Genomic DNA, 24,804 nt, shown 5'->3' with positions numbered 1-24,804 from the left:
TCAGAAAATATAATCAGAACTTCTCTTCATCCTTGTGGCTAGGTGCTTAGCTGATTTTACTCCTATAAGATAACAGGTAAGACAAGTTTGGATGCTGCCTGGGCAATCCAGACTCCCAAGGGGTAGGAGATATCTTTAGATATCGGACTGTAAATATCATGCTTAGCTATTTATCAGCTGGTGAAGGAATATATCAAAGGGTCAAATTGCTTACCCTCCTTAAGAATTAAAACTGGAATACTCTTCAGACTGGAACCAACTGATAGCAGAAGGGGATTTGTACGTAAGTAATGGTTGGTTGGCTTTCTTTAAGACTATACAGCCCTTGGTCCCTCAGATTTTATAGTAGAGAAGCAAAATCTTTGTCAGCTAGCCTGAACTACTTGTTGAGGAAGACCCCAAGGTTGGAAAATAGTAAATAGTCTTGCAAATGCTCTAGCTGCAAGAGGTGACAAGGAATGATCCTAGTTTTGGAGGCATCAGGTCCAGGGGCTAATCTGAAAGGCCATGATGTATCTTGTTGTACTGGTCCCATGTCCCATCATTGCAAAACATTTTAGAATGTTGGGGCAATACTACCATTGCTGCATTAATGAAGTTTCTGATTATTGCTTCTAAAATGATTGCCTACCTCCAGATCGTAGTGCATGCGAAGAGTACGGTATTTCATCTCACTCAATACATTTTCCATTTCATAATATATTGTTATATATAAGCAAATGCTTCCAGGAACTGCAGCATGAAGCCAAAGTGGCCACAACAAGGTCTTTCCTCCTTGAATGTCTACATCCTGCAAACAGAAAAGAAATAACATTATATGAGAATATGGTGAATTTCCAAATTGATGTCAATTGCAACAGGACATGCCCTACCAAAACATGTTGTGTACAGACCTCTGGAAATGAGAAACAGCTGTTGGACCCTTTAACAGTATTAGCTTGAACGTGACTGTTTCGACAATTTGCCTGCCTTTCTAGACAAGAAGGAAATTCTACATTCATGTCTTCCAGACTCCCTGGGATTAGAAATCTTGGATGACTGATCTTCATCTTCAGAGTCTGTCGGTAACATGTCAGAAATACATTATTGATCAAACAAACAAACATAATGGAAATTCATGGTGCACATTAAAAAGTGCAAGCATATAATTTGTATGTACAAATTTGTATAATTTCATAGCTCTCAGTGAAATCTAGCTGTTACAATGACAGTTAAATGATTTCACCTTCACAGACGATTCAGAGTCATTTGTCAACTCCAATACAAGACGGCGCAGATCCCCTGCATATACTCTTTTAGGTAGGTGATGAATACAGCCCCCAAGCTTGGGTAGACTCTGGACATCAAAGATGTAATATTAGAAAATGAACAGGAAAGAGAAATTAAATTTTTAATATTAGAAAAAACTAACTAGCATTCTGCATCTATTACCATATATAATAGAGAGTTTCACTTTCCCCTTTTGTCAAGTCTCAAACTTTTGATTTCCACTCACAACACTTTTTTTTTCATTTTTCTTATTTCCATGTTTTTTATCAATAACAACATCTTTATTAATAATAAGAGAAAAGTGATACTATGGATACAAGGGGAGATAAAATATCTCAGCTCCCCATTAACAGAATACAAAGAGAAAAAATTAAAAAATTAGCCCAAAAGATCGACTCCCTATTCACCCCTTGCTTGGCCAACCCATCCGCAAATGAGTTGGCACTCCTCTTCACCCAGTTGTATTGTATCTCAATGTCCCTACACAACCATAAGAACTATTTCTTTTCATTGTTATAGCTCCACAATCCACTGTCCTCTTTCTTCAACCAGCTAACCACCACCTTTGAATCACCTTCCAGGATCAACCGGCTGATATTTAATTCCTTTGCTCTTCGAATTCCTTCCAGTGCTGCAAGGATCTCAGCCCCAAGAGAGTCACCTTCTCCAATAGGGCCAGAGAACAAAGCAATAACAATCCCTTCCTTATTCCTGAAAACTCCTCCAGTCCCAGAGGGCCCTGGATTCCTTACACTACTACCATCAAAATTCAATTTTATGAATCCAGAGCGGGGAGGGGACCGAGAGGGAGTAAGAGTTCTCTTGCACCGAGAAGTAGTAGCAACCTCTTTCCAATTTCTTAGCAAGTCATCCACAGGAAAGTCTGAAAACAACTCCAAAGATTTTAGCTAGTGAACAGCCCTTAATAGAATTAGGTCTAACAGTTCTTCCAAGGTTCTTTCCTTGTCTAAAAAAATATGTGAATTTCTTTCTTCCCATAGTGACCAGCACACAGCTGCCCTAATACTCCTCCACATAATCTTCCCTCGCTTCTTAGGCCATCTAAAAAAAAAAGGAGAAAACAAACTTTGGACACTCTCAGGAGGATTCCAAGAACACCCAAAGCGGGAAAAAACCCACTCCCATACAGTTTCAGTGACCTTACAAGAGACCATGAGGTGGTAGTCGGATTCCCCATCAGCTTTACAAAGAGAACATCTATTAGGAAGTAGACAATAGTTGGGTCTCTTTCTCTGAAGTAAGTCAATTGTGTTTATTCTTTCCAAGAAAATTTCCCAACAAAAAAAAAGCCAACTCGAGGAGGAATAGGCTTGCTCCATATTTCCTTAACCGGAAAGGGCAACCCAATAGGGACAGAAGGCTGAGTTAAGGTTTCAAATAACGAAGCACAAGAGAAAGTACCAGAGGTGGAAGAGGTCCAAAATCTGGTGTATTCCTTATCAGGATTTAGGAAGACATTCTCAAGGATGGCTAGCAAAGGTAACATGTTGTCCAAGTCTATATCCCTAATTGACCTACGCAGGCCTAGGTTTCACCCAAAACCAGAAGTGGAGTCTAAAGGAACCAAGAAAGAAGAAATAGGTTCATTTTTCAAGTCAGACAGAGCATACAGGGAGGGAAACTGATCCTTCAGAGGTGAATCCCCGACCCAAAGTTGTTCCTAGAATTTTATTCGATTACCAGAGTTTAGACCATACCTGATCCAAGGGGAAAAAACTAGAAGCAGATTGTGAATCGATTTCCAAGGAGAAGCGGTTGTAGCCCTTGCCATGATTCCAGGATCCCAGCCATTGTCTTCCAGCCCATGTATGCTAGCCACAACCTCAGTCCACAATTTATCCCTTAAAATTGTAAACCTCCACAACCATTTTCCCAGCAAAGACATATTCCTTTTCTTGATGTTACCAATCTCAAGACTTCCTAGTTTTTTACACCTAGTTACCACCTCTCAACTCACCCTATGATCTCTCTTCTCCTCTCCAGGCTCCCACAAAAAATTCCTTATTAATTTTTCCAAGAGATTGGAGACCTTAGAAGGGATCTTAAACATTGACAGATAGTAGACAAGTAGGTTAGCTAGGGTAGACCTAATCAGAGTGACTCTCCCACCTAAAGAAAGATAATTTCTCTTCTAAGCCGCCAGCCTCTTCTCAAACCTCTCCACTACTGGATTCCAGAAGCTTACATTCTTAGGATTATCTCCTAAAGGGAAGCCCAAGTATGTCAAGGGCCAATCCGAGATTGCACAACCTAGCTCTCCTACAAATTCCCTTAGCTCCCTTTCATCCACATTCACTCCCACCACACAACTCTTACCAAAGTTCACCTTGAGGTTAGATATCTGCTCAAACAGTTGTATTGCCAACTTTAAATTTCAGATCCAATTAATGTCCCCTCCTTCACAGAACAAGATTGTGTCATCTGCAAACTGTAGATGTGTCAAACGAACTTCCTCCCTTCCTACTCTCCACCCTTTTATCAGATTCCTCGAGTATGCTCTATGGATCAATCTCCCAAGTACATCAGCAATCAAGGTGAAAAGAAAAGGGGAGAGTGGATCTCCTTGTCTTAGACCTCTCAAAGCAGGAAAGAAGTCAACCACAGTTCCGTTCACTAAAACAGAATAATGACAAGTCCTGACACAGCCCCAAATCCAATTACACCACCTGTCTCCAAAGCCAAAACTTCTCAAAACCTCCAACAAGAAGGACCAATCAACTAGGTCATATGCCTTCTCCAAATCCAATTTGCAAACCACTCCCTTCTACTTCGATTTCCTAAAGCTCTCCAAGCTCTCATTTGCAATGAGGATCTGATCAATGATCTATCTTCCCTCCACAAAAGCACCTTGGTTGGGTGCAATAATAGAGGGAAGCACCCTCTTTATCCTAAGAGACAACACTTTTGCAATAAATTTGTACAAGCTAGTCACCAGACTAATAGGTCTAAAATCCTTTGGTTGTAATGCCTCTTTCTTCTTTGGGACCAAAGCAATGAAAGTTGAGTTCAAACCCGGATTTATTATTCCCCTTCTGTGGAACTCAAAAACTTATCTAAGATCATTCTCCAAAACATCCCAACAATCCTGATAGAAAGCCATTGTGAAGTCATTTGGACCCAGAGCTTTTGTCCTATCCATTGAGAATACTACTTCCTTTATCTCCTCCAGATCAAAACTCTTTTCTAATCACTCTCTCTTCTCTGCACTTAGAGTCGGCCATTCCAATCCCTCCAACCACACCCTCCCATTCAAAGGCCTTCTAAATATAGATTTGAAATGGTTTACTAGGACCTCAGCAATTTCTACCGGGTGGGACAAAACTACTCCTTCAACTTCTAATTTAGAGATGAAATTCTTTTTTCTCCTCCCATTTGCCACTGAATGGAAAAACTCGATGTTTCTATCTCCCTCCTTTAGCCACTTACACCTGGATTTTTGCCTCCAACTAATTTCCTCCTTAACTAGGATATCCTCCATCTGCCTCCTAAAATCCCATCTCATCTTCCTTTCTTCCTCTCCAAAGGAACCTCTCTCTTCCTTCAGGTCCAATTCCTCAATCTACTCCATCAAAACTTGTTTTCTCTCTTCTATTCTTCCAAACTCCAACCTATTCCACTCCTTTATTTGTGATTTTAGGAATTGAAGTTTCTTGTGGAACCTCATTCCCTCCCATTCTACTATCGGATTAGATTGTTCCCACCACTCTCTAATCTTCTCAATGAAACCGGATGAGTCAACCACATGTTTTCAAACTTGAATGGGGTAGGTCCATCACCTCTCAATTCCTCCTTACCCAACACTATAGGACAATGGTCTGAAGTAAGTCTTGGAAGAGCCCTAGAAGTTAGATTACCCCAATGTTCCTCCCAATCTGTTGAGTACAAAAATCTGTCCATCTTAGAGCATATTGGCCTAGATTGAAGGTTGGTCCTCATACTTGTTGTCACTCTCTGTCTAGGGTTGTTAGTTTCCTCTATAAATCGCGCTACATTAAAATCCCCTCCCACACACCAAGGTCCTTCCCAGAGGCCTCTAATATCTCAATTCTTCCCATAATTTCTCCCTCTGCCTATAGTCATTGGGGCCATATACATTTGTTAGTACCCATTCACACCCATCATCCACCTGTCTGAACTTTAGGGAAACAGAATGATCTCCTATTAACTCCTCCACACCTAATAGTAATTCTTCTTTCCACAATGTTACAATCCCACCTAAGGATCCCCACGAGGGAGCAGCCACCCACTTTATCCCCCTAGATCTCCACACACTCCTTGCCCATCTGCAATCAAAAACCATTCTTTTGGACTCCTGAAGCATTACCACATCCGGATTAAACTTCTTAATCACCTCTTTAATTGTTGCTCTCTTCCTAATACTGCCCAAACCCCTCACATTCCAACTTAGGATTCTCATTTTAACTTCTTAACCTCAACCCTAACTCCTCCAAAATCTATTTAAACCCTTTCCTTCTATCCCCTCTCACCTCAAACTTCTTGTCCCCCTCAATATCTCTTTTCAATCTCTCCACTTCACACAACTTTCTCTTCTTGAGCTTGCTGTCCTCTTTTTTTTTGCATATAGGCTTTTAAGTCATTTGGATTCTTCAGCTTGCACCCCAACTTTTTCACAAACTCTGCAACTGACTCTTCCCCACTAGTTTCCTCTTTCTCTATTGTTCCACTCTTCTCGCTCCTAAGAATCTTCTCATTCCTTTTTTCATTACCTCCACCAATAGCCCTTTCTATCCCCTCTATAATCCCTCTCTGCAGTTCCTTCCCCTCCGCTTCACCCATTAAACTCTCAATGATTTCCCAAATCTTTGTCTCTCTACAAGTTTTCTCAACCACTTCCTCCCCTTGTAGACTCACTGTAGCTCTCTGACCATGGGCCTCCGACACTTGGTTGAGGGGAGAATCTGGAACAAGGGACACAGAGCACTCATCAGTATCAAAAACTGAATTGACAGAGTTGAGGGATTTACCTGAGGCCAACTGAGGGTTGTGAGGAGTAAGCAAAAGAGAATAATTGGTTGTCACTTCCTTTTTTGAGGACTTGGAGCACACTGTCTCCCCGGTTTAGGGGAAATTATTCCTTGTCACTAGATCTACACAAAGACCTCTTCCTATACCCAAGTGTGTACCTCTCTGTGTTGTACTCTTGTTCAGCTCTGAGAAAGCCCGAGCTAACTCCTTTTCGGCCTCTTGCAAAGCACTAGAACTTGGGAGGGGCTCATCCGATTTTCGGTTAACATCTCCTCTGTTACAAAAAGAAGTTTCATTCACCCGCACCTCCCCCTCCTCCTTTTGTTCCCCCACCATATCCCCAATGAACAGGTGTTCCAGGTTGAACATATCCCTGTTCTAATCTTCTGAAAGATCTTCATCTGCCGCACTGCCTAAACTCTCACAACCTTCCGAGTTTTCATCGCAATCAGACTCTGAGCCGCAGCTTATCCATCCTTGGTCAGCCTCTTTCCTCTCTTCAGTTCTGTTTCTCAAGTAGCGCGGGTTCGGGTGATCAGAATCGTGTCATTTCTGTTCGTCACCAGCCAGCCGTCTTACCCAGCTCAGAGGTCAGTTTCCCCCTGCCGTTCTCGCCTTCTGAAACCCTTCACAGTCGGCCATGCGAGATTTAGACGATGATAGATGAGAAATTTCATATATCATTGGCCTAACCCTTCCCCGCCCCACGTGATGACTTAAGTTGTCACGTGGGCCTCTTAAAAAACCACCCGGTGCCCTTATTTGCTCACCCGATAAACCAGCCGGCTCGGTCTTCCTTATGGCCGGTTCAGACAAGGTCTTATTAAGAGAGATCGCCCGAGCCTTTCCCCTTCTAGCCACGTCAACATAGAACGGGCCACCCTCTTTGCACATCCCTACTTCAAAAAAATTTGAATTAATAGCCTAGGAAGGCTTCGAGACTTGGAGCACCCCTGCGAACTGCGACTGTTTTCACTTTTCCACGCGCTACTGGCTTTCCAGCCAGTCCTGAAGGCCACGTGTACACCAACGCGATGCCTTTTCAACCTCTGTTCGTCTTCCCCAGAGCGATGCCTCAGCTTAGGCTAACCAGACCTTGTACCAGGCATCTTCTGAGTGAACTTCGAAAGCTCGCGGCAGGTTTTCTGGCTTAATCCCTGCAACCTTAAGTTCCACGGCTTGCAGGTTTCTCATGTTAACCTCCAGCAGAACTCCACCCAGAGCTCTGACGATTGTCCTTAAGGTTTGTTCGTTCCAGAGATTGAATGGAAGTTCTAGAAGTTTGATCAAGAAGCTGCCATTTCTTGGCTCTACTTCGTTGCAAACTGGAACCCAGTTCTGAACCTGTATCATTCTTCCCTCTGATTGGACTGTGCTGAAATTCAGTTTCTTGTCGCTAATATCTAAAATAGCTTTCTTTTCAGCGAAGGGCAATAAGACTGCATCTTCTTCTAGGCCCAGTCTCTCTGCAACTGCTTCTAAGACCTTCGTCCAGTCTTCTATCGCCCTGTCTGCCATTAAAACCATCCTATTCTCCCAGCTACCTCTCCCTTCTTCAAGAGCTATTCTCCGATGTTCAGTTGAACTAGATACCATACCTTCAGGGCTTTGCACTTTGCAAGGCTCCGGGGCGCACAGAATGGCTGGGTTACATTCCTTAGAGCTCCTATCAGGTTCTTCTGCCACTCTCCCTTCGACCTTCAAGAGAAAAGCCTGAAGATTAAAAGCAAAAGAAGCCCACCCTCTCCGCTTCTGGCCTTCCGGCATACACAACACTTGCCTTTTGTTATTGCCAAAATGCTCTGTTACCATGATAAACCACCCATTTCCATTCCTCTTTAGAACTGATTCGAATCTCTTACCCCCACAGATCATCGAGTTTCTCCATCCTTCTTCCCGTAAGGTGTTAACAGTTCCGTCAACAAAACCTTTCAACCACAAACACGCCTCCTCTGGTAGAAGAATCGTCGCCCTACTACCTTCTCTGATTTTCAGGTGAACCTTCCCCTTTGTCCTTCCCTGCTCGAACAGGAAGTCTTTGGCTTCAATGATAATCTCCAATCGCCATTTCCCCGCCGGCTTGAATTTTCTCTCCTCTCCCATGCTTCCTTCAACTCGTTCTCCCTCTTCCTTCACTCTTCAGCTCTTTTTGGAATTTTTTTCCTTTCTGAAGAAGAGATCAAGAGAAGAAAGAAGCCAAGGTCATTGTCATCACTGCCCAAACCACTCGATCCTTTCTTCCAGTCTGAACCCTCTCTTATTTCCCCATCTCTCTTTCTACCCTTTATCCCTATTGTCAACCCTTTCCCTTCTACCATTCTCCACTTACAGCCTTTTAGCTCTTTAATATTAGGAAAAGCTAACTAACGTTATGCATCTATATATAATAGAGAGTTTCACTTGCCCCCTTCTGTCAAGTCTCAAACTTTTGATTTCCACTTACAAAACTTTTTTTCATTATTCATATTTCCAATAATATCCCCATCTCTCTTTCCAACCTTTATCCCTGTTGTCTACCCTTTCCCTACTCTCACTCTCCACTTATAGCCCTTCATTTTTTTCTACCTCCTCAATGGATTGCACATGCAACAAGAAAAGAGGAAATAGAGGAAAATTGTAAAGATCAAAGAGTAAAACCTTTATCACAACGAACTCCAGGTTCTTGCTTGAAGATTGCTTTCCTTTCCTTCTTCCCTTAACATTTTTTCTCTTTGCATCATCAGAGTCAAAATTTTGATAACTAACTACAGTACCTGACAATTTCCACCTCATCCCAACTATTTTTAGTACACCTTCCACTTTGGGAGTAACAGATAGTTGTACCTGAAAATGGAAAAGTCAATGGTTCAGAGAATTCTTGATGATATTAGTAACTAATAAAACAAGTAACATCAAAAGCATGAATAAATTTCAAGGGGGAAAATGCTTGAGCAATGGATAAGGTTTAGCTATGGTCTTGACCATGTTTATCATTGATATGTCGGAAATATTTCAAAAGTCATTGATTGACTATAAATTTAAGGTTTAAACTTTTAGAATATGATTAGAAACTTTCTGATATTTCATTAAATGATCATAGTTTTTAAAGTCTTTTCCTAAAAGAACAAATGGGGATTCAGTGATTGAATGAATGGTTTACTATTTTGTTACGATTGACATAGTAAATTGGTATGGTTCAAAAGAAAAAGAACACAACTACAACAGAGGAAATCATATAGAGACAAAAAAGACAAACCTAAAATGGAAAGTAAACAACATACGCAATAAAGAGAAGATAGATAAAAGACTAAAAGGGAGACAGACCTATTTAAGTCTCTTAATCTTCTATATTTGATTCATACAGTTGTTTACTATGGTATTTTAGCCTTCAATAAGCATTTATACTTCCTCTAACATTTCCTTTAAGGTTTATTAACAAATTCCATGTTTTAGAAAATTTCCTTGATTTTATTAGATTTTCCAAATATCTTAGAGAAAATAGCAAAATATCCCAGAAATTTCCCCACCTCTACATGACAAAATGTCCATCATATTGAAAGTGGGAATCATGGTCTTGACTGGTAGAAATGGAGACAAAAGGATTTAAACAGAGGCTAGTTGTCCAAACAAAAATTTATCCAAGAAGGTAGTTTCACTCCTGAAGAATCATGGAAAGATAGTATATCAAAACCAAGTAGGAAATTCAAGATTTACACTGACAACGTTAAAAAAGTGATATAATTTAATTCAAGATTAAATTAAACCTGTACCCCCCCCCCCACACACACACACACACCGCTAATTCAACAGATTAAAATCTCAAAAATAATTGGGTGGATGGAGGGGGGCAATGAATCAAGCCCTTGGATCATAATTGTCAAGGCGAAAGCCTAGATGGACATGTATTAAAGAAAAATAACTTTGAACTTCTAATATTTTTAAAGAAACAAACCAATTCAAGTTGGGTATAGTCATATATGGATAATGTAGAATTGAGGATTGAAAACCTGGCTAATCCAGAGGGGCCCCTATGTGTGGACAGTCTTGATCTGCCACTACATTCCTCCACGTGGCAAAAATACGACAGGGTTGTGTGGGGAATTTCCTACTTGACCCAATTAGAACCTCTACATACACAAATACATATTTAAATACCTACATACATACTTATGCTTAGTCCAGCTCTGTCTAGACTTCACTGGGTGTACAGCTGGATTTGCACCTGGCAGGCCAGGATGTTTGTTTCCACCTGAGTTCTAGGAAAGAAATTAAATAGACCCACAGAATGGGAAAAAAGTCTTTTCATTTCCCTCAGATATTTGGACACCAAACAATTGAAATGATTTTGTCAATAAGCATTGATAAATTGCATAAGCTCCAAGTACAAAAATCAAAATATAAAGAAGCTTTATTATAGGAAAGTAGATTACCTCCACTCATTTAAATATATGGCTAATCTAGATGAAACACTAGAACTTATGTCTTATAGTAGGATGTGGAAGGACAAAAAATTTCATACAGAGTTTGTTTCTGCACTAAAACTCACCATGATTGTCTCACCTCCCCCCAACGAAAAATTAACTTCTGATAATGTAAACAAAGAATTGCTGGAATTCTGTTCCCTGCAGTAATGAAGTCACCACTCCCTTTAGAGTGAATAACAAAATAAAAGATGTTTTGAGTAAGAAATGAATCCGAGAAAAAGTAGACAGACGTACCAACTGCTGACCAACTTTCTGAATTCTGTATCATTCTGTTGCCTTGAAACAGATACAAGTGAATCTCTATATTGACCACCTATCTCTGATGAAATTCAAAGCACATAAATCATGGACTGACAAATAAGAAGCATATGAAAACGCAAAAACAAACGAACTTGCTTACCTGAAGCTGCTGCTTCAGATCTAGCAGAGAGCTCACAAATAAGAGAAGCACCAGAAACTGAAATGGGAATTTGAAGAGGGTTTCTAAACTCAATACCCACCTTTATTGCCTCTGCAAGCAAATAAAACATAAATTGTTAGGAAATTTTATCAACAGAATAATGTGGCATAGATTTTCCCTGACCAAACTTCTGAATTACATTGGACAAATTTTGCTTTTTATCTTCTAGAAGTGAGCTGAAAGAATTTTGTATAAATTAACAAGGATAGATAGATGAAATTGTCTGTTCCCCCACAATGTTTCTTGCAATCTAAACAGTGAAAGTAGTTCTATAAATTACTGTTCTGAATCTCAACCAAAGAGTGTAGCAAGCTAACAGGATAAAAATGCCTAAGACCATGGGGTGTGAAACCTAATTCCATAGGAAGCCCAGACCGGGAATTGGCAGACTCCTTCACCAGATGGGTTTGGGGGATAATTTGTATAATGAATGAAAGAAATTTTGTAACTTTCTCCTGTTTCTCCTTCTTTTTCTTAAATTCTTGTTGTTTTTTACCACTGCAAATAAGTGCTTTCTTGGAGCCACCATCTAAGAAATGCAACTGCTTTCTAGATCGTGTTTTCTGACAAATCAAACAAAGTTTCAGGGAAGAAAGTTCTAAGATGTATATCAGACCTCTATCTCCACTGTTTTTGGGCTGGATGTCCGCCAGACATTTATATACAATATGAGAAAGATGACAGTCCATTTCCAAAAAGTGTCCATGGATTGATAGTATTCAAGTTGAGGAGAACAAGCTGTGAAGGAAACCTATATATTTTGCCAATCACTTCCATTTGTTTAATAAATGGTGTATGCTATAAATTCTCCATACAAACAGGCATGAGTAAGATGCAATGATTTTGTATTTGTACAAACAATCCGAAGCAAGTAGATAATGACCAACAAATAGGTTGATAGAACCTATAGACAACTACCTTCAAGTACAATGTGAGGAATTGTATTTTTGTTGAAGCAGAATAACCAGTTCAATCTGAATCTTTACATTTCCTTAAGATAATATGGCTTTAATTGATACAAAAATAGTGCATACCTCCGGCAACACAAATGCTGGAGTCTTTATATTTCTTTGAAGAATACTTTGGTTGAGATTCCAGCCAATTAGTCCTAGAGGTAGGTAAGGATGGAACCATGTTCTCCTCCAAAGACTGCCACAAGCTTTCTCTAACACTAACCTGAGTTTTGGAATAAATAGCATAAATCACAGATTTAATAATATATTGCAACAAGTTAAAACAGTTGTCCAAGAAAGGAATGCCTCATATCATCAATGACAATTGCTTGAAAGACTAAAAACTCAAGTACATAATAAGTATAGACTATGTTTACATGATGTTGCAGTCAGGATGGGCTTAAGCCCTTTAGCAGATCCATGTACACATAACACCACAAAGTTTCCCTTGGCCCACAAACATATGAAGGCCCTTATATTAAAGGAAAGGAAAGAAACCCAATTTTGTCATTCCTCTGCCAGTTCATGATACAGAAGGTCCATAACCCACAACCAAATCTTTGGCCTCTGTCCAAGATATGAAGCTCACTCTAGTAACCCCATGCCCAGAAAAGGAATACTCCAGAAGAATATTCTAGAAAGGTATTTGTATAATTTTGCCTGTTTGTAGAAAGCATACTATGCAAGCTAGGGTTTTCTTTCCTAGCCTTGCCTATAAATGGTGCTGCCTCACATTTACCAATTTAAGGAAATATTTGAGAATTGATATCTACAATTAGTTTGTTTAGAAAAGAGACATTCTTCTTCCATGTGGTGAGATTCCAACTCTCCTATTCTCTGGTTTATGAGCCCTTAACCAGAGGATTGGAATCTCACAGTAAGAGCTTTGATCTTTTACAAGTTCTAAAACCTGAGCTACAACACTGACCCAAAGCTTGTAGCCATGTTGCAACATTGCCTTAGGTTCCAAACTAACATCACAGATGATCATATTGTTGGTTCGAGTGGTTAAGTGTTAATGGGCTTAGTTTAACTCTTATGTTTAAGTTTCTTAGTCTTTTATGGGCCTTTGTTAATGGGCCTAAACCTGTTTTATGTTTTATTTATCTTTATTATGTCTAGGTGTCCCATCACTAATCAGGGGCAATCTAGTCCTTTCATGTATCTTCTTATTGTAAATATTTATATTAGCTTCTAGGGCCGGCTGAGACATTATTGCCGCCCATTCTCAGATCTGTTCTCTCTTCTTCTTCCTCTTCTGCAACTGCTCTCTAGCAAACACATACCACTTGAGACAGCAGAAATGGTACCACTATCATAGAATAGAAAGTTATATTGTTCCTTTTTTTTTTAAATTGTCATAGATCATAGATGTAATATGACTTCCAACCTGATTATAGAAAACATTGGTTTACAACTTTACATCAGCATTTATGTTCCCTGTAATAGAATAATATTGTGGAAGAAGCTAAAAAGAAGTGAATTAATTTGAGTAATTTAATGGGAAAGATGTTTCAGATCCAAAATACGCCAATATTCCAAGAAAAGATTTAATCTCAAGTACTTCAAAACTTGAGTATGAGTTTTACTGATGACAGATGCAAATGGAAGTAACCAAGTGCAAAAAAAAAAAAAAAAGATTTAGGTGATATCTTTACTTTCTTACCAGTCTTGTATTTAGATAGGAAAGAAATCAATAGTAAAAGTGGAGTAGCGATAATAGTAGATGAATAAAGATCTAAAAAATGAAGTTCTAAATGCTAAAAACAATTTAGATAGGATAGTTTTAATGATACTTGTTTTAAGTGAAGAAATCATTAACTTAATTAGTTCTTACACGCTTCAAGCACTAATTAAGTGTGCCTTGTAACTCCACTTCCACTGATCAGTCATCCCCCAAAATTGTGGCCATCGATCAGTCATCCCCATCAAACATTGTTTTCCAGGGAGGGGAATCTTTCTTATTATACATCTTGATTAGATTGAGAATCTTCTTCTGTGGTGCCTTTTTCTTTTGAATTATAGCGACTTAGTGAGTCTGGAACTTGTAACTAAAGGGGAGCGTTTGTGGTCCATCCCTAGGATGCACCAAATGTATCACAGGGGTGTCTTTCGTAGATCTTTTGTTGGAAGAGGAGGTGGGAGGTGGAAAACTGGTACAATAGGGCAGGGGTCGATGCGAGGACGAGACCTAATTTTTCCTATAGTAAAGCTGCGGCGGTTGGGGCTTGGCCGGAGTTTGGGAACACTGAGATGAGGAAGGTTGAGCACAAGTTGGTTCTTGTCGCAGAACTCCAAGGGTTGGAAATGAGAAGGGATTTCCTATGAAATTGCTTAGTGGGGTTTCGCTGGGAGATAGGGGTCAGGAAGCAGAGAACTGGAATGGTAAGGGGAGTCAAAGTGAAGAAGTTGGATGATGACCTCTTCCTGTTTATCTTCTCTTCAAGAGCTGAAGCGGAGTGGGTGCTTAGAAATGGACCTTGGCAGATGGGGAGAAACCCCCTCCTTGTAGACTGGTGGGGCACAAGTCCAGGGTGCTACCCTGAGTCGAAGGAGGATATTGTTCAAGACGATTCACTCTGGATGAGAGTCTTCATCCTCCCGTTACTTCTCTAGTGTCCGAGTGTTATGAAGTCCATTGGAGATTTATGTAGTGGCTTTATTGAAACGTCGCCTCTAGCTTGAATTCTTGCCTTCAGTTAGCAGATGAAGGTCAAGGGGGCTGGAGAGTGGATCCAAAAGCTAGGGGTTTCTGGACCGGACATCTTAAAAACAGTATTAATAGAAGACGAAGGGAACAGTCGCCTCTCCAAAGGCTCTCAGAGGAGTGCCTCACCTAACTTTCTGTCGTCTCAAAGGTTCCTATCGAAGGATTCGTCTTTGCCAGTGGTAAGAGGAGGCAAGAAGGAGGGGATGGATAGAAGGCCTCTAGGCCATTCAATCTTAAAGAGCTTGGAGGGTCAAGATGAGAGACCAAGGGGAGTTACCAAGGAGAGGGGACATAATTTCAAATTTGGTCTATTAGGGGAAGCTCGGGTATTGAAGAGTTGAAAACATTAAGGAGTGCATTCGTGAATTACAAGTGGCTCCCATGGCGGAATTTCCGTTGAATGATTTAAATGAGGCAGGGCAGGTGACAGGATCTGGATCTTTATTGAACCTGGATCCATTGAATCAGATCCAGGATATGCAAGTGAAGAAACCCAACTCGACTTCAAATCAGCAATCTGAGCAATTTCAAAAGGTTTCCATTGAGCCCAGAACTCTCTTGCACAGATTAGTTATCAACAGCCCCATCCACTTGGGTCCAGCTTGGCTCAGCCAACCCTCAAAGCAAACCAAGGGCTCGTGCCTTGAGCCAACCCTCAAAGTCCACTTGGGTCCAATCGGCAATAGAGGAAAGGGGCCACTGCAACAGCGGCTCAGTCCAGTCCCCTCCCCCTCCCCTTTAATTGACGACATCGACTCGGGAGCCCTTGTAGATGGAGATCCAGCAACTCCCTCTGGTGCAACTAGAGGAAGATCTGCTGGAGATTTCGCCTATTGCAGTGGTAGGCAACGAAGTGCAAGGAGTTGTTCAAATTGACAACCAGAAAGAGAATAGCTCGCCTATTCTCTCGGGACCAAGAACTGAAGTTGTCTTATCCTCTAGCAAGAATATTCCGCCAGCGAACAGCAAAGGCAAGTCTATTGCTTTGGTGGATCAGAGAGGTAAAGTCAAATGTGTGTTCTTGTTGAGCAAAAAATACTTATGGAAAGAGGGAAATTAGCAGCCAGGAATGGGGGGACCTCTTAGAAAAAGAACAGAGAGATGATGAGACTCACTTGGGAATTCAACGATAAGGTGGGGAGTAGTGAGTGGATTAAAGAAGTTGTAAGAAGTGGGCGAGAATTCCTTTTGTGTCAATAGTGAAATGAATTTAAAAATTTTATCATGGAAAGTCAGAGGTTTAGGATCGGGTAGGAGAAGATTGGTGGCGTGTGATGTTCTTAAGCGTTCCAATTCAAAAATCATTTTGTTGCAAGAAACAAAATTGGAAGTGCTTGATGCTTTTATGGTCCATAGTGTTTGTGGAGAAGGTCAGGTTCGATGGAGAGAAAAAACGGCTATTGGAAAAGCTGGAGGTTTGGTGATTATGTGGGACCCTTCGGTCTATAGAGTAGTGTCCCAGAACTGACCAATTCTCAATATCTCTACTTATGGGCTTGTCAATGGGAATATTATCCAAGTAACAAATGTTTATGGTCCAACAAACTCAAGCCTGCAGAATGCCTTTTGGGGGGAACTGGAAGATTTGAGAGGCTCTCTCACCTATCTGTGGGTTATAGGTGGTGATTTCAACGTTACATCATCTGTCTGACCTTCCTCTAGTGGGTGCCCATTATACCTGGACTAATAACCAGGATACTCCTACTTTGGTAAGGTTCGACAGATTTCTTGTTTTTGCGAACTGGGATGATAGTTTCCCTGAATTCAGGCAGATTACTCTCCCTAGGCTGATTTCAGACCATACTCCAATTCAACTAATATGTGGAAACCAGGAGAAAGCAAAGGATCCTTTTAAATTTGAGAATGCTTGGTTTGAAGAAGACCATTTTATCCCTTTATTGAAGGCAGTTTGGTGTGATTTCCATGTGGAGGGAACCAGCTCTTTTATTCTGGCGAAGAAGCTGGGAGCAATCAAGGACAAAACAAAACTCTGAAGGCTAGAAAATAGCTTGACATTGTAAACTGAGAAAAGAACCTATCTTAGTGTAATTGAAGATATTGATAGAGCGGAAGAATTAGGTCCTTTATCAGATGCTCTAAAGCTGAAAAGATCTCAAAATTTTGTATGATAAGTTGGCAGTCAAGGAAGAGATAAAATGGAGCCAGAGAGCTAAAACCACTTGGCTGAAGGAGGGGGACAGAAATACACATTTTTCCACAAAATGGCAAATGCGAGGAGTAGAGCTTCTTCAATTAGCAAGCTGGAATGGGAAGGCAGAGTTGGGGATTCAGTTACTGAAATCAAGCTGATTGCCATTTTGTGGACTTACCTTTATCACTCTCATCTTTATAAGGAGAGTTGGGCCTGTAGACCTCTTCCAGTGGACTTACCTTTCAAGCAGTTAAATGAGAATCAGAAGTTGCTCCTTGAGAGGCCTTTCTCGGAGGAGGAGATCAAGGCAGCAATTTGTAAGTTGGAACTTGGAAGGGGACAAATCCCCTGGGCCAGAATGGTTTAACCAATCTCTTCTATGTGAAGTGCTGGGATTTTATAAAGCAATGCAAGACTTCGTAAATGTATTTCAGTCTTTCCATTCCAACGCTTCCTTTCAAAGAAATTTGAACGCCACCTTTATCACTCTCATCCCAAAAATTGAAGGGGCTGTTAACATCAAAGATTTGAGGCCTACAAGTCTCCTGAACAGCTTCTATAAGATCTTGGCAAAAGTGCTGGCTGAAAGGTTGAAAGGGGTGATAAGCAGTGTAATCTCTGACAATCAGTTTGCCTTTGTTCCAGGGAGGCAAATGCTTGACTCTGTTCTTATAGCTAATGAACTTATTGACTCTAGAAGGAGAGAGGGAAGTCTTGGTTTGGTGTGCAAATTGAACATTGAGAAAGTTTATGATCATGTAAACTGGAGGTGTTTGGATTTTGTGCTTGAGAAAATGAACTTTGGTCAAAAGTGGAGGAATTGGATCAAAGTATGCATATCTTCCCCCAAATTTTCTATGTTGACAAATGGGCAGTCTGCAGGTTTCTTTGAAAGTTCTAGGGGGGTTAAGACAAGGAGACCCTCTCTCTCCCCTATTGTTCATCTGTATCATGGTAATTCTTTCGCTGTTTAGTAAGAGGGCTGCTCTTTCTGGTTGTTGGGAAGGCTTTGTGATTGCTCCAGGGAAGGAAAAGGTGAACATCCTTCAATTTGCTGATGATACTCTTTGTTTTGTGGACGACTCCCCTGATCAGTTGGAGTTCCTTCTGGGGATTCTGAGCTGGTTTGAAGTTGCCTCTGAGCTAAAAGTAAATTTGAGTAAAAGTCTGATTATTCCAATGGGCTAAGTGTCTAATTTGGAGGAGTGTGCGAGGATGTTGGCTTGCCAGATTGACTTCCTCCCTGTTAAATACTTGGGCTTACCTCTCGGGGAAAAATGTTCCTTTTCAGCTCTTTGGTTTCCATTCATAGAAAGGATGGAGAAAAAGTCTTCTTGGAAAGAAAAATATCTCCCAGTTGGGGGTAGAGTGACACTAATTAAAAGCACACTCTCCAACCTTTCAACATACTTTATGTCTCTCTTTCCCATCCCAACTAAAAAGGCAAAAAGATTGGAACAATTGCAGAGACATTTTCTGTGGAAAGGTTAGGAAGAAGAGCAGAAAATTCATCTAGTCAATTGGGACCAAGTATGCCTCTCTAGTGAGGAAGGTGGATTGGGTATTAGGAAGCTGAAATTGTTCAATTCTTCCCTTCTCAGCAAATGGAGCTGGAGATTTGCCTTAGAAAGAACTGCATGGTGGAGAAATCTATTAGCTGCAAAGTTCGGGGTGGAGTGGGGTAATTGGAGGTCTTGAGATCCCCCTTCAAATCGGGGCTGCTCCTTGTGGAAAGGCATAATGAAAAATCTGCCTATTGTTTTGGAAGGAGTAAGCTTTAAGGTGGGTAAAGGAGAGAATTAATTTTTGGAAGGACGATGGTCCCTTGGCTGAGGCATTCCCCCTCCTGTTCTAATGTTCTGCTAGTCATGATGCTTCGGTGGTTGACTCCTACACTGTTTCTGAAAATGGGATGACCTGGACCCCCTCAATTTAGAAGGAACCTGTTTGACTGGGAATTGGATAAGATTATGGAGTTGTTGGAGCTCTTACAAGGGCAGGGGATAAATACTAACTTCGAGGGCGAGTGGAGCTGGAAGTGGAATGGTGATGGCTGCTTCTCAATCAAATTTTTGGCCCTCAAGCTTAGCAGTTCAGATTCTACAAGCTTCCCTTTCAGTCAGATCTGGAAACTGATCAGTCCTTCAAAATCTAATTTTCTGGTTTGGACAATGGCTCTAGATAAGTGCCTCTCTAGATCTAATCTGGAAAGAAGAGTTCTTCAGCTTCCGGATATCTCTTGCGAGCTTTGTGGGTCTCAGCCGGATTCTACAGATCATCATAGTCTTTTTTTTATGGGAAATGGTAACTTTCATTAATAATAATGGATAAAAATTACATCTGCGAGGCCGGATGGAGAACCCTTTGATACAAACTGTCTCAAAAACAGGCCCAAAACAACTCTTGCCTATTGACTCCTTGCTTTGCTAAAGCATCGGCCATACCATTTGCTGTTCTTCTTGCCCAAATAAATCTCACCCCAATCTCCCTTGCTAAGCTTGAGATTTCCCTTAGCTGATGTCTGAAAAGCCATGTGCCCAAGCTTCTAGATTGCAGCCAGCCTATTACCAATTTGGAGTCTCCCTCCACTTCTATTTGTTGCAATCCGCAATGCTTTGCCAACCTGAGACCTTGGAGTAAAGCAAAAACTTCTGCTTTTAGGGAGTCTCCCACCCCTATAGGGCCAGCACTCTACCTCTCTCATCTCTGAAAACACCCCCTAATCCCGAGGGGCTCGGGTTGCCTATAGAGCTTCCATCAAAATTTAGTTTCACTTTAAAACAAGGTGGTGGGGTCCAACTTTCCTTAACTGATAGGGAGAATGATGAGGAACCAACTATGACACTTCATCCTCTAGTGAAGTCAGTGAAAGAAAAGTCTTTAAAAAGCTCCAAAGCTTTCAGCCAATGTATGATCCTGGTAGTGATGCCCTCTATAAGTGTTTCCTTGGTTCTTTCCTGTCCTTGGAAAGGCCTATTATTTCTCTCCTCCCACACTGACCATAATACAACTGCTCTTGTTGTTTTCCACATCACCCTGCCTCTCTTCTTTGGTAACAGGAAGAAGCTAGAGTCGAAAAGGTTCTGCACAAATAAAGGAGTCCACCTACAACCAAAGAGAGAAGAAAACCAATCCCCAAATACAAGAAGTAAAAGGACAGGAAATAAATAGATGAGCCACTGTCTCTCCATTCTGCAGGCAAAGGCAACAGACATGAGGGGAAAGGCACCAGCCTTTCCTTTTTCTTTGAAGTACATCCAAAGTATTGACCTTTTAGAGAACCACTTCCTAGAAGAAAGCCCTAACCTTTGGTGGAATAGGAGTAACCCACACTTGTTTTGCAAGGAAAGGGGTAGGCACAACATCAGAACTAAAGCATTGAAAAAAGAAGAGCAAGAGAAAAGCCCTGAGGGGAACTCTGACCAAATTCTAGTATCTGGGCAAGACTGGTCTAGGAAAACTGCACCCAAAAGAGAAAACAGCTCATCTGCGGAGGCCACCTCTGAGTCTCTCAACCCTCTCCTTAGTCCCAGATCCCAAGAACCCTCACTCACACAAACAGAGGAAATGACCTTCAATTTTTTTAACAAAAGAGAGTACATAACCGGGAAACTGTCCTTAAGAGGAGCGTTCCCAACCCAAGCTGCAGGAATCTGTTGGGTTATGCCAAGTATGATTAAAGCATTGATGTGTTGTTGGAAGGTGAGGGATCTCAAGAAGAAGGGAAAGTTGGTGTGGAAAACTATTCCAGCAGCTGTTATCTAGTCCATCTGGTCTGAAAGAAACAACAGAGTCTTCTGTAACAAGTTTAAAAGCACAAATGAGTTAGCGCAAAGGGCTGTGAGTAAGCAGATCTCTTGGGTGGCTGCTAATCCTGAATTTAAGCACCTAAATGTGCCTCAGCTTCTTAGTTCTCAATCCCTATGGAGTCTGTAATTTGAGTTGGTCTCTGCGGAGTCTGTGTTCTGTTTTATTTCTGGGCCAGTTCTCTTTTGGTGAGGGCCCTGTTGTATCTGTTTTCTGTTTCAATAAAATCACCTTACCTTTCCAAAAAAATCCCATCAAGATACAATCAAGCACCAAATCCCCATTTGTTCTTTCAGGGAAAGATTTTTAATAACTATGTTGATAAATATTGGAAAGTTTCAAATAATATTCTAAAATTTTAAAACTTAAATGTATAGTCTACAAATGAAAAATAGAAAGATTTTTGGGAGATTTTACCAACCATGGTCATGAGAGAGATTACTCTGATCCTTTTAGTTAAAGTGTCCTATCTCTCTTTTGTCTTATGCTTTGGACACCATTTATGTCCTTTGCATACTTGGAGGTACCAGTGGTTGGATTGACTATTGGCTGTTGTTGTCTTCTTTTGTGTTGAGTTATTACGACATCAAGTAAGAATTCAAATGCTGGTTGTGTTGAGAAAATATGACATCAAGTAGGAATTCCAATGCTGGTTCTAGTAGAGATATATCACACAAGTGTTAGCACTCTGTCTTCCACTTTGGAGAACATTGGAGTGCAGCTTATTAGTGCAAAACAAGATAGAACCAGTTACTTACATTGGTCCCAATTAGTTAGGATGTTCGTTGGAGGTAAAGGAAAACTTAACTATTTCATGAGAAAGACCGAGGAACCTGATCCTGATGAGGATGAACTGACACATGACAACTGGAAGGCAAGTAAATTAATGATCATGTCTTTGTTGTTGAACTCAACATAACCATATTAATATTAATAGTGGCTTTTTTCCCTTAAGTCAGCAAAGGCAGTTTAGGATGCAGTACCAGAGACTTATATGAAGAATTTTTCTCATAACTCCTCATCTCCCACCAAGGGCTCCAATAATCCAAACAAAGTTCCAGCTCTCTGAAGGTCTTATGAAAAACAAAGAGTTATTATGCTCAATAACTTAACTATTATCCTTTACAAATAGTATGAGGCTCTGTTTTCTTTTTCTTTTTCTTTTTTTTTCATAACCATGTGTAAGGGGGTTCTGTTTTTTGTTATTTCCTATTTGTGCAATCTCGCCTGGAGTAATAAGGAGTAAGAGCTTTTGTAGTTTTTTCCTCTACAAGAAAGAATATACATGCATAATCAAGTAATAACGAAAGATGTATTGAAGGGAAAATACAGTGAAGCTGTAAATTATAAGGAAATGATATAGACAAAACTACATGATAACAGCATTGCTTTGTGCAGCAATATAATGCATAGTACAAATTCCTGAATTAGGATCACCTAATGAGATAGTGGAATTATATTATAACGTGTCAGAGATCAGGTATATGATCCAACTGCAGAAAGCATCAAGACACTCAAGAAGCAAATAACAAGGCAACTTACAGCTGTAGAAGATGCATAAGTCCGATGGTCTTCAAATATAATCTTCAGAGAAGGCATATTGGTAATAGGTAATTGAAGTCTGAATACCTCAAATTCTTTCCCCATTTTCTAAGTTAGACATAAGAACCAAAGAAAGAATGTTAACTTTTTAAAGAACTAGTTTGATAGCAAAAAATAATAATAGAAATCATGGAGTTAATATTTTCTTTATCTGGAAATTAATATAAAATGTATTTATGTTATAAAACAACTATAGGCATGAACATGTGTAAAGGGAGGTTAGAGCTCTCTTCTGTTTTTTTTTCTTTTTGGTCCATGGGGCTTCACAATGGGGAGCAGCCCATCCCCCAACCCTGGTGCAGGCAGGACCAAGCCTCCACTAAAACCAGAAGAAGGCCTTACCAACCAACTAGTTGCCACCTTGCAAGAGCTCAAAGAATATAAAATAACCCTAAACCCAATTGCTGAAGGACAAATGGACAAGTTCAATGTGTCACAAGAAAGACAGAATGCTATAGCATCAACCATTTTCTTATTCATTGCAAAGTGAATAAGAAAATTGTACTGCACAAGTCAGTACCGCCCATGATGAGCTGGCATAACTAACTTGGGAACCATTCCCAAAAAGAAGAGTCAAGAATTCAATCCGATGTTGTACACAAGCTGCATTGCCACCCTTTAGAGAACCTGGCCTCCTTCTCAGGCACTTTTGGAGACTTTAGACCTCTCAGACATTCAGATTACCAGACCTTTTCCTTAGGTGGTTATTCCACTAACTTAAAGCTTTCAGAACAGGCATTCTTGTCCATCCTTCAGAAACTCACAGAACAACACTACCCTATCCTCTTACAACAGGTTGACCAACCCATCCATCAATTACCCACACCCATTTACAACTCACATTTCTAATATGTACATGGGTTGCAACCCAACCTAAACCATCCATCTTGACCCATTTGAATATTTAAAACTGTCAATCAACACTTTTGAGGGAAAAAAAAAAAACAAATCTTTGGGTTTCTCCTATAGTGACACATGTCCCTACCTTATTGATTCAACTCTAACAAGAAAACTGGACTTCATAAAAAAGTTATAAAGAAAAAGAAAATAGAGAAGTAATAGATAGGCCTGTAACAGAGCGAATTCGAATTGAATCACGTCGTATTCGAATTCGATTATAAAACTGATTATTCGAATTCAAATTCGATCATAAAACTGATTATTCGAATTCAAATTCAACGGATATTAAAAATTAAAAACTGAATTCGAATTCGACTAGATAATCGAATAATCAAATATTCGATTAATTCAAAATCGATGGATTACATCCTAATTCTTGAAATCCAAGAATGAGCCCTCTTGTTCCCTTTGAATGAATTATGGAGAAAGTCTTAACTTGTTTTCTTTGAACAAACAAAAGATATACACTGTTTCTGTAAATGAAGAAAACGAACGAACAAGGGAAAAATAGAAAAGAAAAACAAAAAACCTAATAAAATCTGGAACAAACAACGAAGAAGATGGACAAAGAACAAGGAGAAAGCAAGAGAGGAAGGGAGGGAGAGAAAGAGGAGAAGAGGGAGAGACTGCAACATTTTTTTGTTTACCATAAAATAAATGGATGACAGCCGCAACTGTGCTATTCATTTACTGTGAAACTCTCTTTTGTTTCATTAATACATGATCTTTGCATTCAATATGTGCTATTCTTTTTTTTTTTTTTTGAAATCTCTTCCATAAAAATCAACAAAACCAGATGCCAGGGAGGAAGTCAATGCAGGGGAATGAAAAAATGAGAGATACAAGGGAGGGAAATGGGGGAGATGAGACGGAGCAGGTTGAAGTAATTAATGCACTTTTATCACCTGTCAACTAATGAAAATATAAGTCTGAACCGAGTGGTCTTATCATGGAAGAAGCAATTAGTTCTTTTTTTTTATTTTTCATATTAAAATAAGAGTATATAATAATATAATATAAAAAGTTAAAGACACTTGACCGAGGTTCTAACTTTTAAGAGATATCTTTCTTTTATATTATATCATTATAATAATCAAATTCGGATAATTATCAAATCGAATCGACATGTATTTGAATTCGTTTCGATTATTTAATCGGTACAAAGCATATATTCGAATTCGATTGTTTGCATCATTCAAAATATTCGAATTTGAACCAATTACATCAGATATCAAATTCGAATTTGGATTTTCGAATACCGTTGACACCCCTAGTAATAGACCCAAGTGAAAGAGAGAATTTATACGAGTAAGGAGAGAAAAGAGACAAATAATCAAATAACATGTAGGAGAGAAAAGAAAAAGGATGGATAATAATGAAGAGAGAGAAAAGAGAGGCGAGAGATGAAAAAGAAGAGAGAATTTTGGGGGGAGAGAGAGAGAGAGAGAGTAACAATGAGGAGAGAATAGCATACTGAATTT

General features: G+C 40.0%; 1 protein-coding gene across 2 annotated transcripts in view; it reads right to left on the bottom strand.

The window, feature by feature from the left end:
* LOC104590533 (Tetratricopeptide repeat (TPR)-like superfamily protein) overlaps positions 1 to 24,804 on the bottom strand; it is a 77,800-nt gene that overhangs the window by 13,036 nt on the left and 39,960 nt on the right. Inside the window, exons 16-24 of one of the 2 annotated variants that reach the window (XM_010249246.3) lie at positions 22,364 to 22,471; positions 12,234 to 12,375; positions 11,140 to 11,250; positions 10,974 to 11,058; positions 10,802 to 10,877; positions 8,914 to 9,099; positions 1,226 to 1,336; positions 873 to 1,058; positions 632 to 790 (exon numbers count right to left, since the gene is read on the bottom strand). In XM_010249246.3, coding sequence (XP_010247548.1) covers positions 632 to 790; positions 873 to 1,058; positions 1,226 to 1,336; positions 8,914 to 9,099; positions 10,802 to 10,877; positions 10,974 to 11,058; positions 11,140 to 11,250; positions 12,234 to 12,375; positions 22,364 to 22,471 — 1,164 coding nt within the window. The remainder of the gene's footprint in view (positions 1 to 631; positions 791 to 872; positions 1,059 to 1,225; positions 1,337 to 8,913; positions 9,100 to 10,801; positions 10,878 to 10,973; positions 11,059 to 11,139; positions 11,251 to 12,233; positions 12,376 to 22,363; positions 22,472 to 24,804) is intronic. The other variant, XM_010249252.3, reaches the window with a different exon arrangement.

The sequence above is a fragment of the Nelumbo nucifera genome, chromosome 6 (assembly GCF_055504915.1).
Source record: "Nelumbo nucifera cultivar China Antique chromosome 6, China Antique-T2T, whole genome shotgun sequence".
Taxonomy (NCBI): Eukaryota; Viridiplantae; Streptophyta; class Magnoliopsida; order Proteales; family Nelumbonaceae; genus Nelumbo; species Nelumbo nucifera.
The sequence above is the reverse complement of the archived record's forward strand: the minus strand, read 5'-3'. Positions and strand labels throughout refer to the sequence as shown.